The sequence below is a fragment of the Aphelocoma coerulescens genome, chromosome 1 (assembly GCF_041296385.1).
Source record: "Aphelocoma coerulescens isolate FSJ_1873_10779 chromosome 1, UR_Acoe_1.0, whole genome shotgun sequence".
Classification (NCBI taxonomy): Eukaryota; Metazoa; Chordata; class Aves; order Passeriformes; family Corvidae; genus Aphelocoma; species Aphelocoma coerulescens.
Genome location: NC_091013.1, coordinates 117,517,347 through 117,539,409, shown reverse-complemented (window position 1 = coordinate 117,539,409; position 22,063 = coordinate 117,517,347). Strand labels below are relative to the sequence as shown.

The window sequence follows — 22,063 nt, the reverse complement described above, 5'->3', positions numbered from 1 at the left end:
ATCCAAACCGAGGCACCTCATGCACAGCTACATTATAAATAATAACAATGAAACTTATTCAAAAAAACCTTGAGAACAGGAGTAAACCCTAGGTAGAGAAATTAGGATCATCAGGAGTGTGAAAGGGCAGACATAGCTCATTTGCATTATCTTGATCTCCCTGTGCCATTGAAAATTCCAAGCCATGTGTTAATTTCAGCTCGGAGGGATAAACATATTTGCAGTGGAGAAAGAACCAGTCAATTTTTTCAGTCCTATTTTAAGCAGAGATTTCTGTGGCTCCTTGGAAGGCTTGTTAAAACCTTCTCAGAACCAGAATTTTATTTGCCTGAAATCTGTGGCTTCAAGGGAATAAGTTCAGCCCCAAGCTTTGTTTCACTGTATGTATTTGATTATTTGCAGGTACTTTGATGCTATTTATGTGCTCAGCCTGCACTGCACTGTCTTCAGCAGCTCACAAATGATGTGTGATGCTCCCTGTTTAAATAAAATCCACATTTAGAGAGTTTTGTGTGCACTTTACAATGTATATCCCAAGGCAAGTCCCTTAAGTAGATCTGTCTTCTAAGAGAGACAATTTGAGAGAGGCACAGATGTTTGGGGGATGATATATTTCTTTCTTTCCCTATGGCCCTTATAAAAAGGACAAGAAGATAGACTTATTAAAAGTGAGCTAATGACATGATGTAGGGAGTCTCTGGTTCACTGACTGTTATTACAGCTGTGCCCCATTATGTACTGAATACCTAGGACATGCTTGTTTCTCTGAATGACATTTATCTTTTGAGTTTCAAACATTCCTGGCATAAATAAAGATTTTACGCTCTTCAAATGTGTTTTACAGTTCAGCCCAGAGGCTATTCAAGGATCGTTTTAACTCAATAAAACTCCTTTAGGGATATAAAAGGGAAGTGTTTTAACAATGTCACTCCATGCATAGCCTGTTATTAGCTAGAGATGTTCTGCCTGCAAAGTCTTTGATCCCTTTTCCCCTGAACGTCAAGGAAGCTCTGCCAAGGCTTCAAAGTCTGTGACACACATTGGGCTCTTCAGTGCTGCACAGTCCTCATGTGAACGCTCCTGACCTGACAGAAAGTTCGCAGGTGAAGTTTGTGGCTCAGAGAGTTTTTCTCTTTCAAAGCTTTTAGTTGGCTTTTCCACACATCATGGTGAAGTTTTTTCAGCAGTTGGTGGATAATGGTTTTCTTTCCTTGCTTCTGTTGGTCTTTCTCATTTAATATCTTGGTTTGGTAAAAGAGTGAAAATAAAGAAATGTAGGTAAACATTAGTCCTCCATTAAATAATAAACCTTAGACTTCTGTCTCTGTTATCTGTGCTGGCGTTCTCAGTGATCACTGAGGGAAATTGTGTTCCTCTTGACTGTAAACAGAGCTATCACTTAGCTTTTTGAAGCAATTCCCTCTAGGCAATTTGCAGGCTGGGGACAGATGGGAAAAAAAATGTTTCTTTGTATTTGGGGACTACTCCTGCAATGGGAATTGTGAATATAAGAAGTGTCAGCTTCTACAGCAAAAAGAGCCTTCTTTCTAGCATTCCTTTTAGTAACCTATGCCTGTATGTACGTTAAAAAAAAATGTTTTAAATCAAGCAAAAATATTAAATCATCCCCAAATATAAAAGCATGTGGAAGATGTCAGCACCTTTCAAGTCCTTTCTGTTAGAGGTTCTTCTTTCCTGGTTAACCTTCACAAAAGCAATTGCTCCAAACGACAGGACAAGAAGTTTGAGAAATGTTGTTTCTTTTCATAGTGTGTTCTGACCAGGTGGAAAAGACTTACTGGCAGACGAGTTCAGGAGCTCTTGGTGATTACTTAAAAGGAGGGGAATATTTTATTTCATAAATTACTTATTTGAGGGCAATTGTCTTCTCCAGTTTTAGATAATGGCATTTTCAGAGGTAGTTCTTGAGTATATTCTTACCTTATGAATGGGATTTCTCTGGTTGAGGAAATAATCAAATTACCACAGAAAGGGAAAGCCTGCTCAGCACTTGAACATTGATGTTGTGAGCATGGTGAATAAATTCTTCTTTCTAAAAACTTCACACCAGGAAACGGGAGGCTCTAACATCCTCTGAGGTAATGTAACAAAGGGGTAGGGAAGGCAAAGAAAAACAGTTTATTTAAACTGATACGGTCTTAACACATTCAGTAAAAAATATGAACTATTGCAAAGCTCCCACCATCACCACCTCAACAGAGAGCAGAAAGAATAACATTTGTGTTGTGAGTACCTTTGGGATGAATTCTTATGAAAGCACATCCAGCATTTGTCTCCTCTCTGAAATAACAGCTGGGAATGCCACAGCACCATAATTTCCAGTTTCTGAAGTGAGTGCCTTGTGCAGCCTGATCCTTCACAAATGGACGTGGCATTTCCATGACTTATTGTGCATGTGTTAAACACATGAGCAAATCAAACGTTTTGTTTGCTCTGGGGAAGGCAATTGCTATCTCTTTTAATAAAAAAGAGAAGCAAGAACATGATTGTGCTACACTTAGTGACGTTTTCTTTTAATTTAGAATTTATTTGTAAAAGTGAGAAATGATCTCTGATAATCACTTGTCCAGTGACAGCTGCTGCCCAGAAGGTTGCCTTTCTCTGCACTTGAGAGGGAAATCAAGCAGCTGCCTTTTGGTGTAATTCCTGCTGAAGCTGCTTGTTTCCCCCTTTCCAGTTCCCTGCAGTCTTTCTTCCACAGCACCTGTGAAATGCCTGCAGCCACTCTGGAGTCTGTAACCACAGGCTGGAGCCTTTTACAGATGCATTTGGGTACTTCTGCCATAATGCAGGCAGTCATCCATTAGAACAGCCATGAACAAACCGGTTTTTAATTTTTTTCTGTTTCTGGGAGAAATGTGCCCAGCTTTTTTTCATCCAAAGGCAGCCTGCTTGTATTTGCCTTTGAAGTTTTGTCCTATTTCTTTCCTTCCACGTTTTGACGTGTGATCTTGATAGCCACCTCCCAGAAAACTGTGAGCCTTTTCACCCCCTTCCTTATGATTGAGTCCTACTAGGATCCAGCCTGGGGCTGCTGTGAGGGGCTTTTTGCTGGTGTGGGATGAGTGGAGTCCCTGATGCCTCATTCCTGGTGACAGGGAAGGCATGTCACCTTCAGGCTGATGGTCACCTGGTGATGTTACAGAATCAGGTGGCATTTTACAGCCCAGGCCATAAAAATAGATTGAGCCTGCTCCAGCTCAAGGAAAAGGTGCAGGAGGACAAACACAGGCACTGTGCTGGTTTAACTACGTGTCCTGGAGATTAAAGGGCAAAGGACTGAGCCTGCACGCACCTTGAAGTGGTGTGGAATTGTATCTGGAGGAGCAGTGTGTAGGATTTAGCAGGTTTCCAAAGTGTTGTTGAAGTGGGACTGTTTCTTCCTCCTCCTGCCTCCTGGGAGCCACCTAGGGACCTTCTTGGAATGTGCCTGTGGGATGGGGCTTGCTTGCTTCAGCACATCACTGCTCTTAACACAGAGAAAGTGAACAGGAGTGCAGCCAGAGGAGGTTTAGAACAGGGCAGGTCCTGCTTTCTGTGAGCAGGCTTCTGTCATAAACCCCTTTACACTGATCCACAGAATAGATGCTGGAAATGTTAAAGAATCCAAGTACAAGCACAGCTGTTCATGTTAATGTGAGCATGTCATGGAGGTGTGACATCATTACACTGATTTGCAAGTCAGTACTGGCGACTCTGTTAGGAATTGAATGCTGATGGGCAGTGGAACTGATGGAGAAACCTAAAGTTCTCAAAAACCCCAGATGTTGGGTGGTTTTGCATGAATCAAAATGTGTGTGTGGAGCATTATGAGCAGTGCCAGACCCAACCATGCACCAGGGTTGGTTCTCTCGTGTCCTGACACTGTGGGTGTGGCTCCAGTGTCCCAGAGAAACTGCCTCCAAGTGAGAGATCAGTTTGTTCATTCAAACACTGGTATTTCTACTTTGGATTGTATGATAGTTTTGTGGTTTGTATGCTGGTCCTCTAAGACTGATTTAGGTTTGAGTCCCTGTGGATTCTACTGTCAGAGAACACAGATTTAATTTTCAGGTTATGATCTTTATTTACTGCTCTTGTTCCACATTACCTCCTAGGGGCTTCATAGACATTAAAGAAAATTTATAGGTTATATCAGATTACAGTATTATGATTAGATAATAACAGCATCAGTTTTCTAAAGAAAGAAAAAGGAACAAGTTCATTTGTTCAGGAGGGCAGAAGTTGAAAATTGAGTAATACAGTCAATTCTGCTTGGTCACCATCTTTCAGCATAATTTGGAACATCCTAAGCAAAGCATATTTTACTCTCATTTGCAAGCAAAAGCTGGAAGTGAGCTGTGAGTCATTTTAGAATTAAATCCTTTCCTAAAATTTAATTTGTGATCTCAAAGCCTAAGCCAGAAACAATAGGGCTCTAAATGTTTCAGCAGTTGTACACACGTGCCTTCCCAGAGTTAATACTGAGTTCTCCCTGTCACAGGACAGGGAATTTTCTTCCAGTGCATTTATACATCTGTAGGCCAGTCACATATGAAAACAATAACCAAGGAATAAGGAAAAAGTCAATAAGGAAATTTATATATAGCTGCTATTAAACTGGAGGAAAACAAATCATCTGTTGGGGTCAGTTTCAGTGGGAAATCAATTTGAGCAGAGTTTTATTGTCATCTCTGCAGATCCTTCATGTTATTTGCTTGCACCTTTAATAGTCATGACTGAGGAGGTTTTTACACTTGAGCCTAAGCTCCCTGAATCATTGTGTTTGTTACCTTTTCAACATCCACATTCCCAGTTGTCACAAATGCTACCTAACAACACAGAGTGCTCAAAGTACATTTCCCCTCTTAACTCCCGGGAGTTTTCAAGGCTCCTATTAAGTGCTTAAAGCAGTTAGGCTGCAGTGCCAGACAAATTCTAACCATGTGATGTGTAAAAATGCCTCTCTGTGCATTGCATGGGACTCCTGAGACTAAAACTCTTCATGTATGTCCATACGACCCTAAAGTTAATCATAAAAAGCCAGCTCTTATTCAAGTGAAGAAGTGACTACTAATACATTAATCAAAATATCGATAAAAATGGAAATACATAGAGGCATACAAGACATGGGATTAATTTAAAAAATCCTGAAACAGCATTAATTCATCTTCTTAGTCTAAAAAAGTATTGTCCTTAAGTTTCACCTTTGCATGCATGTTTTCTAAATGATAAACTAATTTAGCCTTTGCATTGCTAATGAGACTTTAATATAGTTTTTAAAACTTCCACTAATCCTAAAAAGCTTCATTATTTGCTAACCCAGAGTGCAAACTTTATTTTGTCAGTGGGAGCCGCAGATTTGAGGCAGAAATGTCATTTTTAATTTTCAGTTTAAGATAGAAAAATCATGGCGATTCAATGAAAAATGGATGTTCTAAATATTACGTATTTCTCTTCCTTTTTGTAGCCTGATTTTGAGTTTGGTTTCATCCTACTGTGGTTATTTAATTCTTTTCAGGAAACTCTTGGTTCTCTCTTCCTCATGTGGAAGACTAAAGACTGCATTGCTGAGTATGATGATGCCTTCACTGTTAATTGCCTTTAACTTCGATTTTTCTCTCTGCTGGATTTTCAGACTCTTCCAATTAAATAGTAAAATACAGTAACCAAGCTGCTCTGGTATTACAAAATGGAAATTAAGGCTGACTTCTGCTTAGACACTATTTGGAACAGAGTTTATTAAGTTTTACTATGTATTCTGGGGATGCGTACAAAAAGAAATTAATTAAATGGTCCAAATGTCAAATTATTTCTCCCAGCTACAACCCAGGCCTGGGTTGGGGCCATATTCAGGTTGCCTTAACTCTTACTGTATCTAAAATTCGTTGATTGCAATAGGTTTAAGCATAAACTTGGAAATTATCTCAACAAGATATTTCCTTTAATTGGGTTCAAGACTTGGAACACTTTCCAAACCCACCTACCCAACAGGTATAGCAAAAAAATCCAGAAAGAATGTATTAATGACAGTCCAGCTTCTCAGTGACCAGCAAAGAAAGGTTATGTGCTGGGAATTTTTTCCATTTTATCTCAGCTTGGTGTGGGACTAAAGGAGGCTGAAACATTATGTTCCCCTGATTATTTATCTCCCCTCCCTCTGCCCTTGCAGTGGGATGCTGACTCTTCCAGACACTCTGGATGTCTCATTTCTGAGCTGCTTTGGGAACCCTAGGGATTAGGGAAGGTATATGAATGTTTTATGATGTTATTGATAACTGCAGAGCAGATGTTTTCTAATAAACTGCTGGGAGATAAGTTACTGGTAGCATCTGCAGAGATGTGTGCAAATGAGCTCAAAATAATTAATACTGTGTTAGAAGAAAGCTTTTGGTTTTTTTAAAGTATATCTGTATTGGAGCATGCAAGATTGTTTCAGCCTGCCCTGAGAATCTGTTAGAGCAAAATTACCATAATTTATTAGGGGAAAAGCCATTTCTGTTAATCATATATTAATTATTCATAAAATCAGTATTAATTTTACCTTAATGGGAAGTGTTAACAGCTGGGTACTGGGCTTGACAATCTACTCACATACCAAGAAAAAAAATAAAATAAAATAAATAGCTTGACTTAAAAAGAAGACATAAAAATGACTTAGGAGAGCATAAAAGCAGCAAGTATGGATATATGAGTTCACATGGAGCTGGCTACAGCAGGGAAGTTCAGCCTGCTAAGCACTTTTGTGTTTTGGCTCTGGCACTGGTTTGTGGAATTCAAGTGGAATTGCTGAAGGATGTTTGTTGCACACAAACCCTGTCTGCTTCCCCTAAATGCTTTTCACCTCCTTTTCACCAAGCATAGCTCTGGTGAGGCTGAGCAGAAAAGACAGACTCTTTCGCGTTTTACTTGAAATAAGTAAACCTTACCAAACAAAAAAGCCCTACAGCAATTTATATTAGTAGTTTAAATACAGGATAAATTTGTCCTGCTGATGAAACAAAAATTGCAACTTTTTAATCTTTTGTGAACCATGTGAAATGTGAAAATGCTGTTCAGAGGATGTGTTCAGCCTGGAATGAACATGAAAAGGTGGATCCTCCACTCCATTAAAGGAGGATTTCAATACTTAGATTATGACTCAGGACTGGAAGGTATATTTTGCTGGAAGTTTAGCAAAATCAAAAGCAGAATGAATTTTCCAAAATTTATTTCAATTAAAACATTTATTTTTTTTCTTTTTTCTCCTTCTTTTTTTTTTTTCCTTTTTTTTCTCCTGGCTTATGAAAGTTCTTTTGCAGAAATGAACCCAGACAGAAAGGGTACTGGCTAAAGCATGTAAATATGTAATGCCTGTAAAGTGCAGCTAGTTTTACATGAACAATAAAAGCTTCAGAGGATTCAGCTGATAATAAATTGCTGAGATAGCTCTAGAACCTTTTTATTAGGATAGCAAATGTTGAACTTATAAACACATTTTATTTTCATGTTAAGATAAAAGGCTGTTTATTAGTAAAAGATTTTTTTTGAAATGGCAGTTACAACCTTCAGTGTGTGATCTGTAAGATATAATCTGATGAATTTTGGCCAAAGCCATGGAAGAGAAGCATTTGGAGTGGGAAGCCAACCCAAAAGAAACAAAACAAAATAATTTTAAAAAAAGTTGCACGGCTTTTAGTGAGTCCAGGAAACCCAGACCTGGTCTTGGAACTACTTATGGATCTGGGTGGTCTAAAACTGAATCAGTGTTCAAGAATCTTAAGTAATTATGATTTTTTATGTATTTGTTTAACATTGATATTATTTCCAAGTCGTGGGTGGTGGGTGAATCTGTGGCGTGCAATCAGTTGTCATGCCTAACCCTGATCAATGCATGTAAAAAAAATACATTATTTTACAGTTTAGATTTTTCTTTTTTATTCAAATTTCATTTTCAAAGAAATGTGGTGAAGGAGAAGTGTGTATGGGAGCAATTTTAATCTGGAGAGCTTACCAAATCATGGTGCCAAAGAGGCTGAATTGTGCTGATGGTTATTCCCAGCCGTGAATACCAGGAGCTCCTTGTACTTAATGCATCCCAGCACCCTTTTAGACTTTCATATCAAAATGTTATCAGAGTTCTGCAGAGTCTGGTAATGATAATGCCTCAGCATTATAACAAATAGGTAGTGCTGCTATTTTACTCTGTATTTTCATCCATTGAATGTATTTCATTGCTTACACTGTAGTAGCAGATCAAAACCATCTGCTGCCTTGCCACCAGTCCTCCAGTTGAGGAGAAAAATCTCAGCTCATTTTCCATGAGGCCAGGGTGCTCCAAGGCATGAGTAGCAGGGCTGCAATCCAGCTGCTCGCTGTTGATGCGGGGCCAGACCTTTGCTCGGGAGTCGTTTAAATGGAAAGCGCGCTCTTTGCCAGGAACTGGAACGGAGATAAACTCGGTTTGCTTCTCTCCCTCCCCTCCCCCCCCACCCCTCTGCAGCTCCATCCCCCATCACAGTCATAAGGAAGGACAGGACATCCAGGAACAGCGTGTCCCTCTCTTGGCAAGAGCCCGAGCATCCCAACGGGATCATATTGGACTACGAGGTCAAATACTATGAAAAGGTGGGAAGATCAAAGGGGAGGGGTTTTCCTCAGCAGTACTGTGAAGAAATCATTGCATCTTGCCTGTGTTAAGGATTCAGAAACACTCAGGTTCACTCAGTCTGCCACAATGGCACTAAGTGTTGGAATTGCTCAATTTTTGGTAATGAGAACATCAGTAAATACAAAGGGAAATCATTGTGTTGTCTACCAAATTCGTCCCCAAGCACATCAGAACAAACACAAAGTAATGCAGTCAATACGTAATCCCTTTCTTTTCTTATTCTCCTGACTAAAATTTTCTTATTATGCTGTTCTATCATGCTGTCAGTGTTCATACATTTATCTATCAGCACCCATGTGCTGGTGCTTCCCTTTGGCACAAGCATCTTTTACATGAAAATTATTTGGAAAATGTTGGCTGGTTTTCTGGGCTGCTTTGCACTGTGAAAGTTCTTTTTATTAATAACTGAATTCTTCATAAATTGTAAGCAAATGACTACAAATGACAGAAAATCTGCCATGAAATACGTTCTGCTTTTTATTGACTTTTTTTTTTATTTGCAACTCTTTATTTATACATCCTCCTATAGTGATCTGTATTTAGAAAAAAAAAATTTGTAATAGAAGCTTTTTAGGAGGTGTTGCTGGTAGAATTGAAAAGGTCATAAATTGCTGTGGAGGTTGAGAAGTGTAGTATTAGCCATTTTTTGATAGATCTATTTGATATATTGCTACTGACTTTAACAAACTTTGAATAAAATCCCAGAATTCTGGGTTAATTGAGCATTTGCTAATGCTCTTCATATCTAATAATCAGGCTTATATTTCATACATACCAGAGAAGATGTAGTGATAATATCCTCTAACAAAATGCTGTTAAAATACTCCATAAGTATTCAGTTAATCTTTGGAATTTTTTTTTTATGGAGCTTTACAGTGGGACAGTGTGGTGCTGATAGTTCATGCCTGATCTTCAGCTGAAGAAAGAGGATCAGCAGGCTGTATGCTGAAAAGATTTCTCCCAAATTCATGTAATCTGATTTTGGGAAGAGTTTTTTGTGAGAACATGAACCTTCAAAGACCCTGGTGAAAATCTAAACATACCTCGTGCTAGTGATAAAGGGAGAAAAAGAAATAATCTGAAACATTTCAGCTCAGTCTCACTTAATGGAGCAGCATTCTGTGTCTTCCACTCTGGGGTTGTTTTTTTTTTTTTCATTTCAGTGGGGACAGGATCAATTTCAGATCCTGGGCCTGAGAAGCAAAGAAGAACCACCTCACAGACCAGATTGTTTTGATTTGTACAACCTTGGTACAAAAAGGATGCAGGAATTATTTCCGGTCTCTTACTTCCAAATTTTTTTAAGGAAAGAGACACTTTTATTGGCTTTTAGCAAGGCTTGAAGTAGCCATTTACATCACAAAGAACCTACACCTGAAAGATGCCAGAACTTCAGCTTGCTTTGCACAGGCCAGGTCATTTTTCCAGATGATCAACTTGTGCTTGATTTGAGACCTACCTCTGACTGCTTTGCTGCCACTGGCCCTACCTTTGTTTTCCAAGAGCTGTGGCAGCTCCAGCTCCAGTCTCTCCAGGTGGAAGCCCTTGCCTGGGGAATTTTGTACCACAGGGCAAAGGCTGTGGCACACAGCTCTCTCCTGTGCATCATGGAATTAGGGTGATGTTGTGGTTTAATCCCAGCCGGCAGCTAAACCCCACGCAGCCACTCTCACTCCTGTCCCTGTGGGATGAGGAGAGAGCTGTCAGTAAAAGTGAGAAAGCTCATAGTTTGAGATAAGACACTTTACTGGGTAAAGCAAAACAAGGAATTCATTTGCCACTTCCCATGTTCAGCCATCCCCAGGAAAGAGAGCTCCATCACGTGTAACAGGGACTTGGGAAGACAAATGCCATCGCTCCAAATATCCCCCTCTTCCTTCTTCTTCCCAAGCTTTACATGCTGAGCACGGTGCCATGTGGGATGGGATGTCCTTGTGTTCAGCTGGAATCAACTGTCCTGGCTGTGTCACCTCCCAAATCCTTGTTCACCCCCAGCCTCCTCATTGGAAAGGTGTAAGAGGCCTTTACACTGTCAGCACTGTTCAGCAATAATAAAAATATCTCTGTATTATCAAACCTGTTTTCAGTGCAATTCCCAAAGCCACAGCTAGCTGCTGTGAAGAAAATTAGTTCTACCCCAGCCAAAAACAGCACAGGTGATCTCTTGAGTTTCACTTGCTCCAAAGGGAGAGATTTTTTTTCCCTGCTGTATGCATTCAGTTAATTTTAATTAAATCACCAATAAGTTTTATTTGTGTTGGTTTGGGATGTTGTGATCATCTTTCTACACCGAAATTGAGGTTTTCTGTTCAAGAAAACTGTCATCCCGTGCTGTTGTGTGCACAGACAGAGCATGCAGCTCCTATTCCCACTGGGTGTATCTACTCTCAGGGAGCAATTGGTTGTCATAAGACAGCTTTATAAGACAACCCACGGTCTTAGGAGGCTGATCTTGCACATGTGTTTCTCCCCTTTGAAGTCTGTGATCAAGAGTTCATATGCACCAGACAGTTTTCTTAAACCAGGGAGCCAAGTGCTTGACAATGGGAGCCAGACCATTTAGAGCAAAAGGCTTTTAAAAAGCCAACCTTCTGGCACCAGCACTTTTAATGTGTGTCCTGCAGGCCCCTGGGGAGTCAGAGGCCTATTCCTCAGGGTTTATGAGGGGGAAAAAAATTTAAAAAGCAAATCTGTTGTCAGGAGACTTGAATCTATGTATTTTTAAGCTTTGCAAATTATAATAGGTTCAAAACTAATGCTGTGATGAATTTACCTGAGGCCAGAGCAGCTCATGTTGGATTGCTACTCTTCATTCCTCCACGAAACACCTTTGAAAGATGCTGCTTTTCAGTCTGAGATCTCTAAGCATGCTTCCTTCCCTCCTCTTTTAAAAGGAGAGATTTCTTTTCAAACTGGTCCATTCCATTTGCTTTCCTGCTTCAGAAATTGTCTTGGTTGTGCTCATCAGAAAACCCACCACTGTTAGATAGAAATAAACCCTTCAGAGTTAGCATATCTGGGTATTTCTCCTGGCTGGTAGATGATTTATGTTGAGCCGTCCTTTTTCATCCTGCTTGTTTTCAGCCGATTTGTGTTTTGTCATCCCTTAGAAATTAAAAACCAGAGCATTAATAGAGCAATACAGGTCAGCCCAATTCTTTCATACCTCTTGTTTGTGACATTATTTTGCTAAGCTGTTCTTAAGGTATTTAGCATGCTACAAGAGATTTAGAATAAAAAATAGAATGTCATGTGTCCACATTATAATATCGTGTAGTTTTTCTAATTCATTATTGTCATAAAAATGTGTGGAATATATTAATTTTCCCAAGGGTAGTTTTTTTTGGGTTTTTGGGTTTTTTCAGCAGTTATTGCCCTTGTATAGCCAAAAGACTGGAGCTTTGTATGTGTCTAAAGAAATTAGTAGCTACAGCTTTAGGAAACTATTCTAACTTTTTGGAATGAATCAGAATGGCTTGGATTGGAAAGGACTTTAAGATCATCTAGTTCCAACCTCCTGCTATAGGCAGGAATAATTTCCACTATCCCAGGTTGTCCAAAGCCCCATCCAGCCTGGCTTTGAATACTTCTCAGCGTTATGGACTGAGTTGCAGTTTTTCAGGAGCAGCAGTTGGAATAGAATTGTATTTTTTGTAAAAAATTTTAGAGCTTGATTATGACGTCCCAGTCAATACTTATTCAAAACATTTAAAAGAAACAAAATCCTCTTTTAGAGGAAGATCATATGGAATTTTTAGGCATTTCTTTTATGGTAAGGTATAACAGTTTATGTTAAGTTAATGGTACTAAATGACACCTCAGTTTAGTTCATCCATATAATGCTGTGCTGAATTTTAAGTGCCTCAGCCATCAAAGTGCATAAATAACAAAGCCATATTGCTTTCTTGCACAAGTCCTATTCTTTGTTTCCTCCTTGCCCTTGTTCACATAATAATGTTCTCTTGAAGGAGTACATAATTTCATGTGAAGGTACAGAAAAAAGCCATCTCTTAAATACCACTCATAAACTATTAATTGTTTCAATTAAATATGTGGCTTTTGTTTCAATTAAATATGTGGCTTACAATTAAATTACGTGCACTTTATTTAGATGGAGTCTTCTGCAATCAGTGAGTGAAATTCAGCTGCAGTCTCACATTGCTAAAATAGATTTGCTTTTGCTGTCATAGGAATTGTGTGATCAGTGGTTACAGCCAACACATAACTCTGCACTTTGTACTCTCTCAGGCTGAAAAAGTGCATTCAAATGCACTCTGTTGCTTTTAAACTCTTATTATTCTGGCTTTGAGTGTAGGTAGGCCATGAATACTCCACGAGACTTAGAGGAAATGTCATATCCATGAAGAGTTCACTTCTGGCAATAAGGGAAGCAGTATCAGGGCTGTGGCCTCCCAGAAATGTGTAGCCAGGTTTTGGCCTCTCAAGTGCACACGAAGCCAATGGAAAAAATATTTTTCCTTATATGATATAAGCACTCTCTGGGCTTATCTGGAAAAGGACAGACCATTCTCCCTTACTGGTACTGCCACTATCAATTTAAAATGTCTCCAAAATATGTTTTTTGTAAAACAGAGTATAAAATTAGAAAGTGTCACTTGCAAACGAGGCACCAACAGTAGTAGGATTTGCTTCCCAGCAAAGATTGTGTCTGGTAAACTATGCAGAAATATTCAGGAAGAAATTGCTTTGTTGCCTCCAAGTTCAAATTTATCCTCAGACAGAGTGTTTGGTTAAAGTTCTGCTTGGCAAAGACTGGCTCTCCTTTTTGTGTATTCCTGCTTATGGTGCTGTATCTCTGAAGTTTTGCTTTATCCCCAAGAAAGATAAACTTGGGCTTTTATGTGGTGTTGCACTGATTTGATTACTAGTAACATAAAAAATGACTTACAAAATATGTGTGTAAAAAGCTTCCCATAAACTGAGATACCATTACATCCTCCATACCATTGTTTTAGAGGTTTATTTTCCAAGTTCCAATGTGGATTATTAACAGACAGGGCCATGACTATATTTTCCCTTGCACGTATGTATCTGCACCAGAAGGAAATGTTTGCATTTCATAAAAGCAGCCTGAAGTGAGATCAAAATGAGTGTCCAGTCATAGCATACACAAAAGATGTTGTGTTTTAAAGACAAGATTATTATGTCTTTGAAATTAAAATAGTTCCCTACATCCAACTGAATGATAAGGAAAGCCTGCAAATTATAGTGCTAGGCCTTTGTTGGTTCTAAAATAAATAATTTTACACGAGCCTGTTAGCTCTTTAGAGTGTCTTCCTGTAAATTTGCTCCCCTGAATTTAGAACAGAGAACGTTTTAGAGGAGTACGGGGAAACTCTGAGGAGGTCCAATGCTGATTTCCTTTTATTTTTACTGGGCAAAGAAAATGGGCCATGGTAAACATTTTTATGGTCATTCTTTGAAGACTGGGTCCAGCTCACCCTATCTGAGGTTTGGATTCTGGATGGTAACTTTTAGGCACGGGCTTAGCTGCTTTTTCTGGTTTCTTTCTTTTTTTTTTTTTTTTTTCTTTTTTTTTTTTTTTTTTTCTTTTTTTTCTTTCTTTTTTCCTTTCACTGTGCTTTCTCATGAGCATAATGTTGAATATTATATGGAGATTCTGGCAATTCCCCTAACTATGGTGTAAATGTTTCTGTTGCTCTATATCAGACTGCCAAGAACAGGGCACTTAGGCTTCTTTAGCACACCAAAGTGATCAGTTTCTGATGTTCACCTACTAACCTAGAATATCCTGACTCTATTCCTGCAGACAGCACAGCAGAGTAAACACGCTAAAACAACTCCAGTCACTTGAACTTTACACGTGGAGGTGAAATGGCCTTGGCAGTGAGTGTGTTGAGTATTTTCCAACCCCTGTGCTCGTGCATTGGCACTCCAGTGTTGTCAGAGCTGAAATGTCAGCCCCTCACCAGCTAATGCAATGCCATAAAACATGATGAGAATTAGGTGAGATTCTCTGCATCCGACGTGCATTTGCTCGGTTTCTGCTTTCAACCCGGCAAAATTCAATGGCTGCAGTGTTTTGCAGAGTGTTCAAAGTAAAAGGACATCACATGAAACCCCCACCGCCTCCAGAATAAAAAAGTTCATGGTGGGGAACCTAAACAATTGAGATTCTCACAATTTCCCACATGTGTGGCTTCTGGCCAAGAGGTTTTTTTCCTGAGACAGTTCCAGCTGCCATATTTAGGAAGCCAAAAATGCTCTTTTGGTACAAGATGGCTTTAGTAAAATAAGCACTACCTCAGGCTCCAAATGCATGCTTAAATGTTAAGATTATGTGCTTACAGGGGGACTGAGACATACTTTTATCAGAGTTAGCTTTTCACATGGTGTGAAGTGTATCCAAACTTACCAAATTACAAAACAGCCCTCCTCTTATTTTATATAAAAAACATTATGTCAGACTTAGATGACTATTAAGCAGAGTGGGGTAATGAACGTAGTCCAGGACTGAGTTCAGGTTTTGTCCAAATGAGGATGGACACAACTATCTCATAGTTTTTATAGCATAGTAGAAAACCAGCTAAATCTGCCTCTTTTCTGAGCTGAGGAGCCCAAGTGGGGTTTCCCTTGACTGTTATAAAGGTAACCACTGTCTTGTAAAATGTGAGGCAGTAAAAACTGCATCCTGCAACAGCTCTGCAGGGCCCTAAAATGTCTAAGTTGGCCTGTTTTGCACTTCCAGTTCAGTGCAGTAGGCAAACCTGATTTATGTTTTTTAAATAATCTTTTAATAACTTTCTTGTTGTATTACAGACCATGGACAAAATGTTGCAAAGCCATTTAATAAAATGTCATATACTCAGCATGTCTAGTATTCAATTTACAGCACAATACCATAGAAAATCTGGTGATTTAAGATATCTTGTTAAAAGATGATTGAAAATGAATGTTTGTACAAGCATTTGTCAGGCTATAAATATTTAAAACTATGCCAGTCCTCTCCAGGATGTTTGTAGTAATTTAGTACCTATCGTTTCCGTTTTCTTAGGGTGTGGTTTTAATCTGATCACTTCTTTTTTCAAAAGCAGGAACAAGAGACAAGCTATACTATTCTGAGAGCCAAGGGCACCAACGTAACCATCAGTGGCCTCAAGCCTGATACCACCTATGTCTTCCAAATCCGAGCCCGAACTGCAGCTGGATATGGGACAAGCAGCCGCAAGTTTGAGTTTGAGACCAGCCCAGACTGTATGTATTTGTTCAAAGGGTTTATACTGACGTCCTGCCCAGTTTCTGACTGATCTGAATGGCTGCTTTCACTCCTTCTCTAGCTGAGGAAACGTGTCTCATAACTATTTATGATGTGTCTTTCTTGGTAGCATTGCTGTATAACTTTATATTTTATCATTAAACTCGAAACAGGCTATAAAAGAGTATCCCATAACTATCACAGATGGTGTTTTGTTCCATTCCTTGCCCTGCTTCTACCTCAGGCCAGAATCGATGCCTTGCTAGGCCATGGCTCTTGCTGAGGGAGGATGTTTGATAGGAAAACAAAGAGTAGTGTCAAGCCAAATTTTTCACTTGGCTTCCATTTATATTTGAGATATTTTATGTATTTCATCCCCACTTCTTCCTTTTTCACCCCAGCTCTTATTGTGAAAGGCAAACAAGCTTCCTGTTTAAAAAACAGAGTGACACATTGCTGTTATGGTGACTTGGCATACTAGTTGAAACTAGAACTCAAGGTAGGACAATTTTAACAAGGAGAAAAAATCAGTTGCAGAAATAAAAAGATTAGCAATTTAGAGGTAAATGAGTTTTCTCTGCAAAGTAATGTTACCAAAAGAAGGGGAAAAAGAAAAAGTAGCAATGTGGAAGGAGACAGTGGTGCACATCTCAATAATGAGTGTACAAATTACACAGATGACCAACAAATGGCGTGAGTTTGTTCCTGTGCCAAGTTATCACAACTGAGTGCAGTTGCAGGTGTGTAATAGGTGGAGATGGGAATGATGTGACCCTAAACAGAAGCTCTCTAACCTGTGTGGGCCAGGAGTGGTAGCTCTCAGCTTGGTTTGGACAGCTGACATAAAGCACAGTGCTGAGGAGTTCAATCCTGCTGTGCTCAGGGAAGCTCAGGAGGTCTCTGCTGGAAATTGGTCCTCACACCAGCGGTCTAAAGTCATCCTGTCATTATAGAACAGTCTAAAGCTCCATGCTTAGGGACCACAGGGAGATAGATACCCAACATAAGGCAGAAAACAGCCCTTATTTTCCCTGTATACATCTGTGTCTGCGTGCCCTGGCTTTCCACAACCTTCATGTGGATATTGTCAGGCTTAACTGGGAAACTCAGCTCCTAAAAGCACTTTCCATCATACAGAAGGGAAAGTGAAGGTGATGATTATGGGATTTCTTGCCAAGAAAAAGTTCCTTACTGAGCATGACACAAACTATGTATGGCATACAGGACATGTGTGTTACTTATGTATATGTTTGTATGTAAGTATCAGTTTGCCAGCAGGTTGCTACAATTAGCAAGAGTACAAATTAAGAGTAGCAGAAACAACTTCTGTAAATTGGCAGAGATGGCTGGAGTCTTATGTTTTCTTCCCTTGTATTTATTTGCTTGATGAAAAATTCTGTACTGGATTAAATATCAGCCAGGGCACCAAATGCTATATAGTGCTGTCTGTCCCCTTTATGCACGTCAGTTGTGATATCATCGGTGTGATGTGCGTGTGTAAGGTTATTTATATATTTTTGTGTTGACTTTGCAGCGTTCTCCATCTCCAGTGAGAACAGCCAGGTGGTGATGATTGCCATTTCAGCAGCAGTGGCCATCATTCTCCTCACAGTGGTGGTGTACATCTTGATTGGGAGGTGAGTCTGGTGTCTGATTTGCACATTTTCTCCTGTTTCCACGTCCCAGAGGGGCCCTGATGACTGTGGCACGTCGGGTGTTGTGGTGTGGCTGGTTTTCAATCCTTTGTCTGCTGCCCGGGAGCTCCAAACACTGCCTCACAGTCAGTAATGAGCCCGCTAACGTTAGCAGCCCAAATCATGCAGCAGTTGTTAAAAAATGCTATAAACACATTCTCAGGCAATTGTAAAATTAAACTGTAGGGGTCAAAAATCAACAAATCCTCTCATTAGCCAATTTCCTCAAATTCCCTGAGAACATCACATGCCTCTATAGGGCACAGAGAATGTAAATATCATTAAACTTTCAAACAGGCATTTAATTGTGCAGGGAGAACATTTTATTCTGTTTCCACCTGCAGTTAACACATAAAATTCTCTGTATTATTTTTTTTTTCTCTGTTGCTTGTAGATTCTGTGGATACAAGAAGTCTAAACATGGCACTGATGAGAAAAGGCTGCATTTTGGGAACGGCCATTGTAAGTTACTGATGCCTTATTTTAATGCTTCCAGAACTGTTGAATTCATCCCCTAGGTAACTGATATTTTTCAATTAAAAAAAAAAAGAGAGCCATACCTCACTTAAACCAAGGTGAAATTAGGAAGAGAATTATCCCTTCTCTTGTGGGTAAGGAGATTTTCCCCGAACAATTATTCTTTGTTTCAACTTCTTTCATCTGTGTTCAGGTTAGTAATGAGCAAAACATCGCTGTCTATGTTCGAACAATGCATGTGGTTGGAATTGTGATATTGGTTTTGCTGTGCATCACTGAAATCCAGAGTGTAACTGCAACTTCCTCATCATATAAAGCCTAAGAAATATATACTTTTTTTTACCCAAAGCAAAATATAAATCAATTAAACTTGTCTGGATGAACAATAAAGGAACTGTGAAAATTGTTTGCTTGACAAAGTTCAGCAACAAATAATGGTAATAATCTGATCCTGGATCCTCTCTGCAATGTGCATAACTATGTTACACTTCTCCACAGCAGAGCTGTGGATCTTGAAGTTTGGATCACAGGCAAAGCTGCACCCATACACCCTTTAAAACAGGAATAAATTAGTTTTGGAGCAGGAGAAGCTGAGGGGAAAAGAAGGTGATAGCCTAATTCCTGAATGGGGGGATTACTTGTTTGGTTTTTTTTAAATCATTGTACTTTGGATTTTTATATCCTTACAGGCAAAGATAATGCCTCTCTTAGACACCAAGACCAGAATTACTTTTTTCACCCGCATAATTCTTGATATTAGTGAGGATTTGTTAAATAAGATGCAGTAGTTCATCTTTGCAACTGTTTCAGCCTCAGATGAGTGTCGTGCTGCACCGTGTAAACCATGTTGAACCAGATATTTCTGCTGCTTAGCACGTTGTAATGTTAATATATGTGGGGGTTTTTTGCACACAACACTGGCACTCTGCTGTTTGCAAGGAAAGAGCTGCTGGTACCATAATCAGGTGCCTCCTCCCCAGATATAAAGGAATTAACATTTTAATGAGGGATTTTCCAGCAGTAGCTGGAAATTAGAACTGCTTCCCAATCCTCGTGACAATGGAATAACTGTTCTCTGACTGTTCAAATTATTATTATTTTAAGTTCCCAGCCCCTCCTTATCTCCAGAGAGCCAAGAGCATGAATATCCACAGTTTCTGCCTCCTTCCCCAGCACTGTCAGGGGATACACAAGCTGTAGCAGTGGGTTTGCTTCGTGCAGCCCAACAACTGCAAACCAACTATTCTCAAAAAAATCTCTACGGTTACATGTGGCCCATAGAATTAATGCTTCATCATCCAAATTTAATGAGGTTATAAAATAAAAGCAGCCAGTAAAATAAGTGTCACAGACAAATAACAGGTCAGAATTTGCTCTCCTTACTCCCACACAATGGAAAGTTGCAATCACTATTCTTAAACATGTCGGTGCTGTTAAATTCCTGTGGATTAAATTGCTTTTAATTTGACTTTAGATATTTATGTACTGTTTTCTGAGTAGTGCCATGCTGATTCACTGTGCAGTAAGAACAGAGCCAATCATGGGCCTGGTACTTCTGTTAGAAGTTCTTAAAAATTAGTTATTATAGATTTTGCAGATATTTATCTGTCAGAATTTGTAAGTACATAAGTGTGTGGCTGTTGAAACTTTTAATCTACCAAATTGCAGTCTTTCCCAAAAAATAACAAAATTGCTCCTATGAACTAAAATAGGGTAAAGTAACTTCCATGGCTGTCGTAAACTTTCAGCATCTTAAATACAGCAGCTGGTTTATTTCAGTCAGTTTACTCTGAATTACTTTTAAAAAGGCTCCAGCCATGAACTATTCCCTGCAGCCTTATTACAAATCCTATAATATTACTTCAAAGGAACAAAAATGTTTCACCTCCTCAGATCCTCTCCCTTTGCCTTCTCTGTCTGGGCCTTTTTTATTTTTTTGCTACCTTTAGGGCAATTTGTGCTGTTAAAATGAAAATGTAAATTATTATGTTTGCACAGAATGAGCTGTAAAGTAGTGCAGCTTAACACATGTGCACGTGTTTATTATCTGTATTTCATGACAGAACCCAGTTCCTACACAGGCTGCCCTTAATTATTGGTGTGAAGGGATTATTCTCCTTGCAGCCACCATCACCTGATCTCGGGAACCTCTGGGGTCAGCATTAAAAATCCAAAGCCAAAAACCCCACAGTGCAGAAGCTTTTAATTGTTATTTTTATTGGGGATATGAGGGGGCCTGTAATGTGCATTCAGCATGGACGGAAAGGAGCATTTACAAGATTTTTAACCAACGGCAATATACAGCCAATTACTTTTTGTTTTACTTGCAGGTAATTCTGTACTCGTCAGGCTCTTGAAGGAAACACAGTCGGCCTTTAACGCCGTGCACACGCAACCCTTGTGTTGAGAGCATGGCTCTTGCTTTGCATTGTTTTCAAGGCAATTAGCTTGGGAACTCAGTTTTATCATGTTTTTGTCAATTCTGAGGCAAATAAATCTCCATAAAATTGATTTCCCCCCCCCCTTTTTTACGTACGGTTTGCATTGTTTGATATGTGCTCTCATGGTCCAGAGGTATTTTTTCCCATCTGTGCAACCCCAGCAAAAAAAGGTTTAACTGTTTTAGTGCAGTGAAAAAATTGCTGCAGTATAATAATGCTAAGCTGGAAAGGATATTCCTGAGTGGGTTAAAGCAGTGTTTGTAGAAGGAGTTAATATTTTTTACAAGACCAACTGGTACAGTTAGGGAAAGCTGGAATACATGTCTGGGAATGTAGGGTTTGTGTCAGAAGCAGAAAACTTCAAGCTGGGTATTTCACTTTTTGTTAATAAAATATATTCCTGTTGTAAAATGAATACAGAGGCAGGAACAGAAAGTACTGGGTGCAAACACAAGCAAGGCTTTGAGCTGGGGAGGGGGAATGAGGCTGTGCTTTGCCTTCAGCATCTTTGTTGGAGGCAAAGGTTGGGAATGATCTCTTCCAGCAATCCCTAGCCAGGAAACTGTAGAGGCGGCCAAAATAGTAACATGGGTGTAAGGGGAACAGAGCTCTAGAACCAGTTTTTATTAAGAACAATTTTCTACCATCCTTGTATGTTCTGGTAGAGGGATTGAGGCAGGGATGCATTTTTTCATGTATAAGTTTCTTATTATGTATCTTGTTGATGGACTTGGGGGAAAAAAAGTTGGAGTTAATCAGCTTTCTTAGTATATTCCTAAGAACTTTTCAGGCTGACTGTAGCAACACATTTTGTTCCTTGCCCCTTGGTTGTTACTTTGGAAGGGTCAGTATAAGGCAGCATCTAAATGTAGCAGCTCGGGAGGGGTGAGTGGTATTTTAATATTTGAAAAGCAGTTAAATACTACATGTGCAGATATTTGAAATGGGTTGTCAGACTTCTCTGCAGTACATCAGTGTCTGGTTTCACTCTGTACAAAGGTTCTGAAGACCTATAAAAACCAGTTTGATTTGAAGAATACCTTTTCCTTCTGTTGATTTGCTTTCTATTGTCTCTTAAATTTTCTTTAGAAGGATTTCTCAAGCCTAAGTAACATTTTCTCTCTGAATATGTTTTTACACAGTAAAACTCCCAGGCCTGAGGACTTATGTAGATCCACACACATATGAGGATCCCAACCAAGCTGTGCATGAATTTGCCAAGGAACTGGATGCTTCCAATATATCCATTGATAAAGTAGTTGGAGCAGGTAATGACTACCAGATATGTTGAACTAAAGATAGCTTTTTCCTGTAAATGCTGTTTTATATCTTTGGGTTTATAGTTGTGACTGGAAAGAAAATGTTCTAGAAAGTCTTGAAATTGGTAGGTCATATTTACAGCTGATTTCAGTAAGGAGTTAAGGGCACACAACATTATATTTCTTTTTTTTCCTCAAAGAAAGCAGACAGCAAGACAGTTTTTCAAAGGACACCAAGCCCATAGTTGAGTGCACCACTGTTGGAAGGGTCATTCACCTCACTTCTATGTTTCTCTTTAAAACCT

At 39.3% G+C, this 22,063-nt stretch overlaps 1 protein-coding gene across 4 annotated transcripts in view; it reads left to right on the top strand.

Moving 5' to 3' along the window:
• Nucleotides 1–22,063, top strand: part of LOC138116628 (ephrin type-A receptor 3) — a 178,782-nt gene that overhangs the window by 122,738 nt on the left and 33,981 nt on the right. For 2 of the 4 annotated variants that reach the window (XM_069026115.1, XM_069026127.1), the window contains exons 6-10: nucleotides 8,483–8,607; nucleotides 15,727–15,886; nucleotides 17,422–17,524; nucleotides 17,976–18,043; nucleotides 21,642–21,767. In XM_069026115.1, coding sequence (XP_068882216.1) covers nucleotides 8,483–8,607; nucleotides 15,727–15,886; nucleotides 17,422–17,524; nucleotides 17,976–18,043; nucleotides 21,642–21,767 — 582 coding nt within the window. Of the gene's footprint in view, nucleotides 1–8,482; nucleotides 8,608–15,723; nucleotides 15,887–17,421; nucleotides 17,525–17,975; nucleotides 18,044–21,641; nucleotides 21,768–22,063 lie in introns of all 4 variants that reach the window. The other 2 variants (XM_069026107.1, XM_069026125.1) reach the window with 1 other exon arrangement.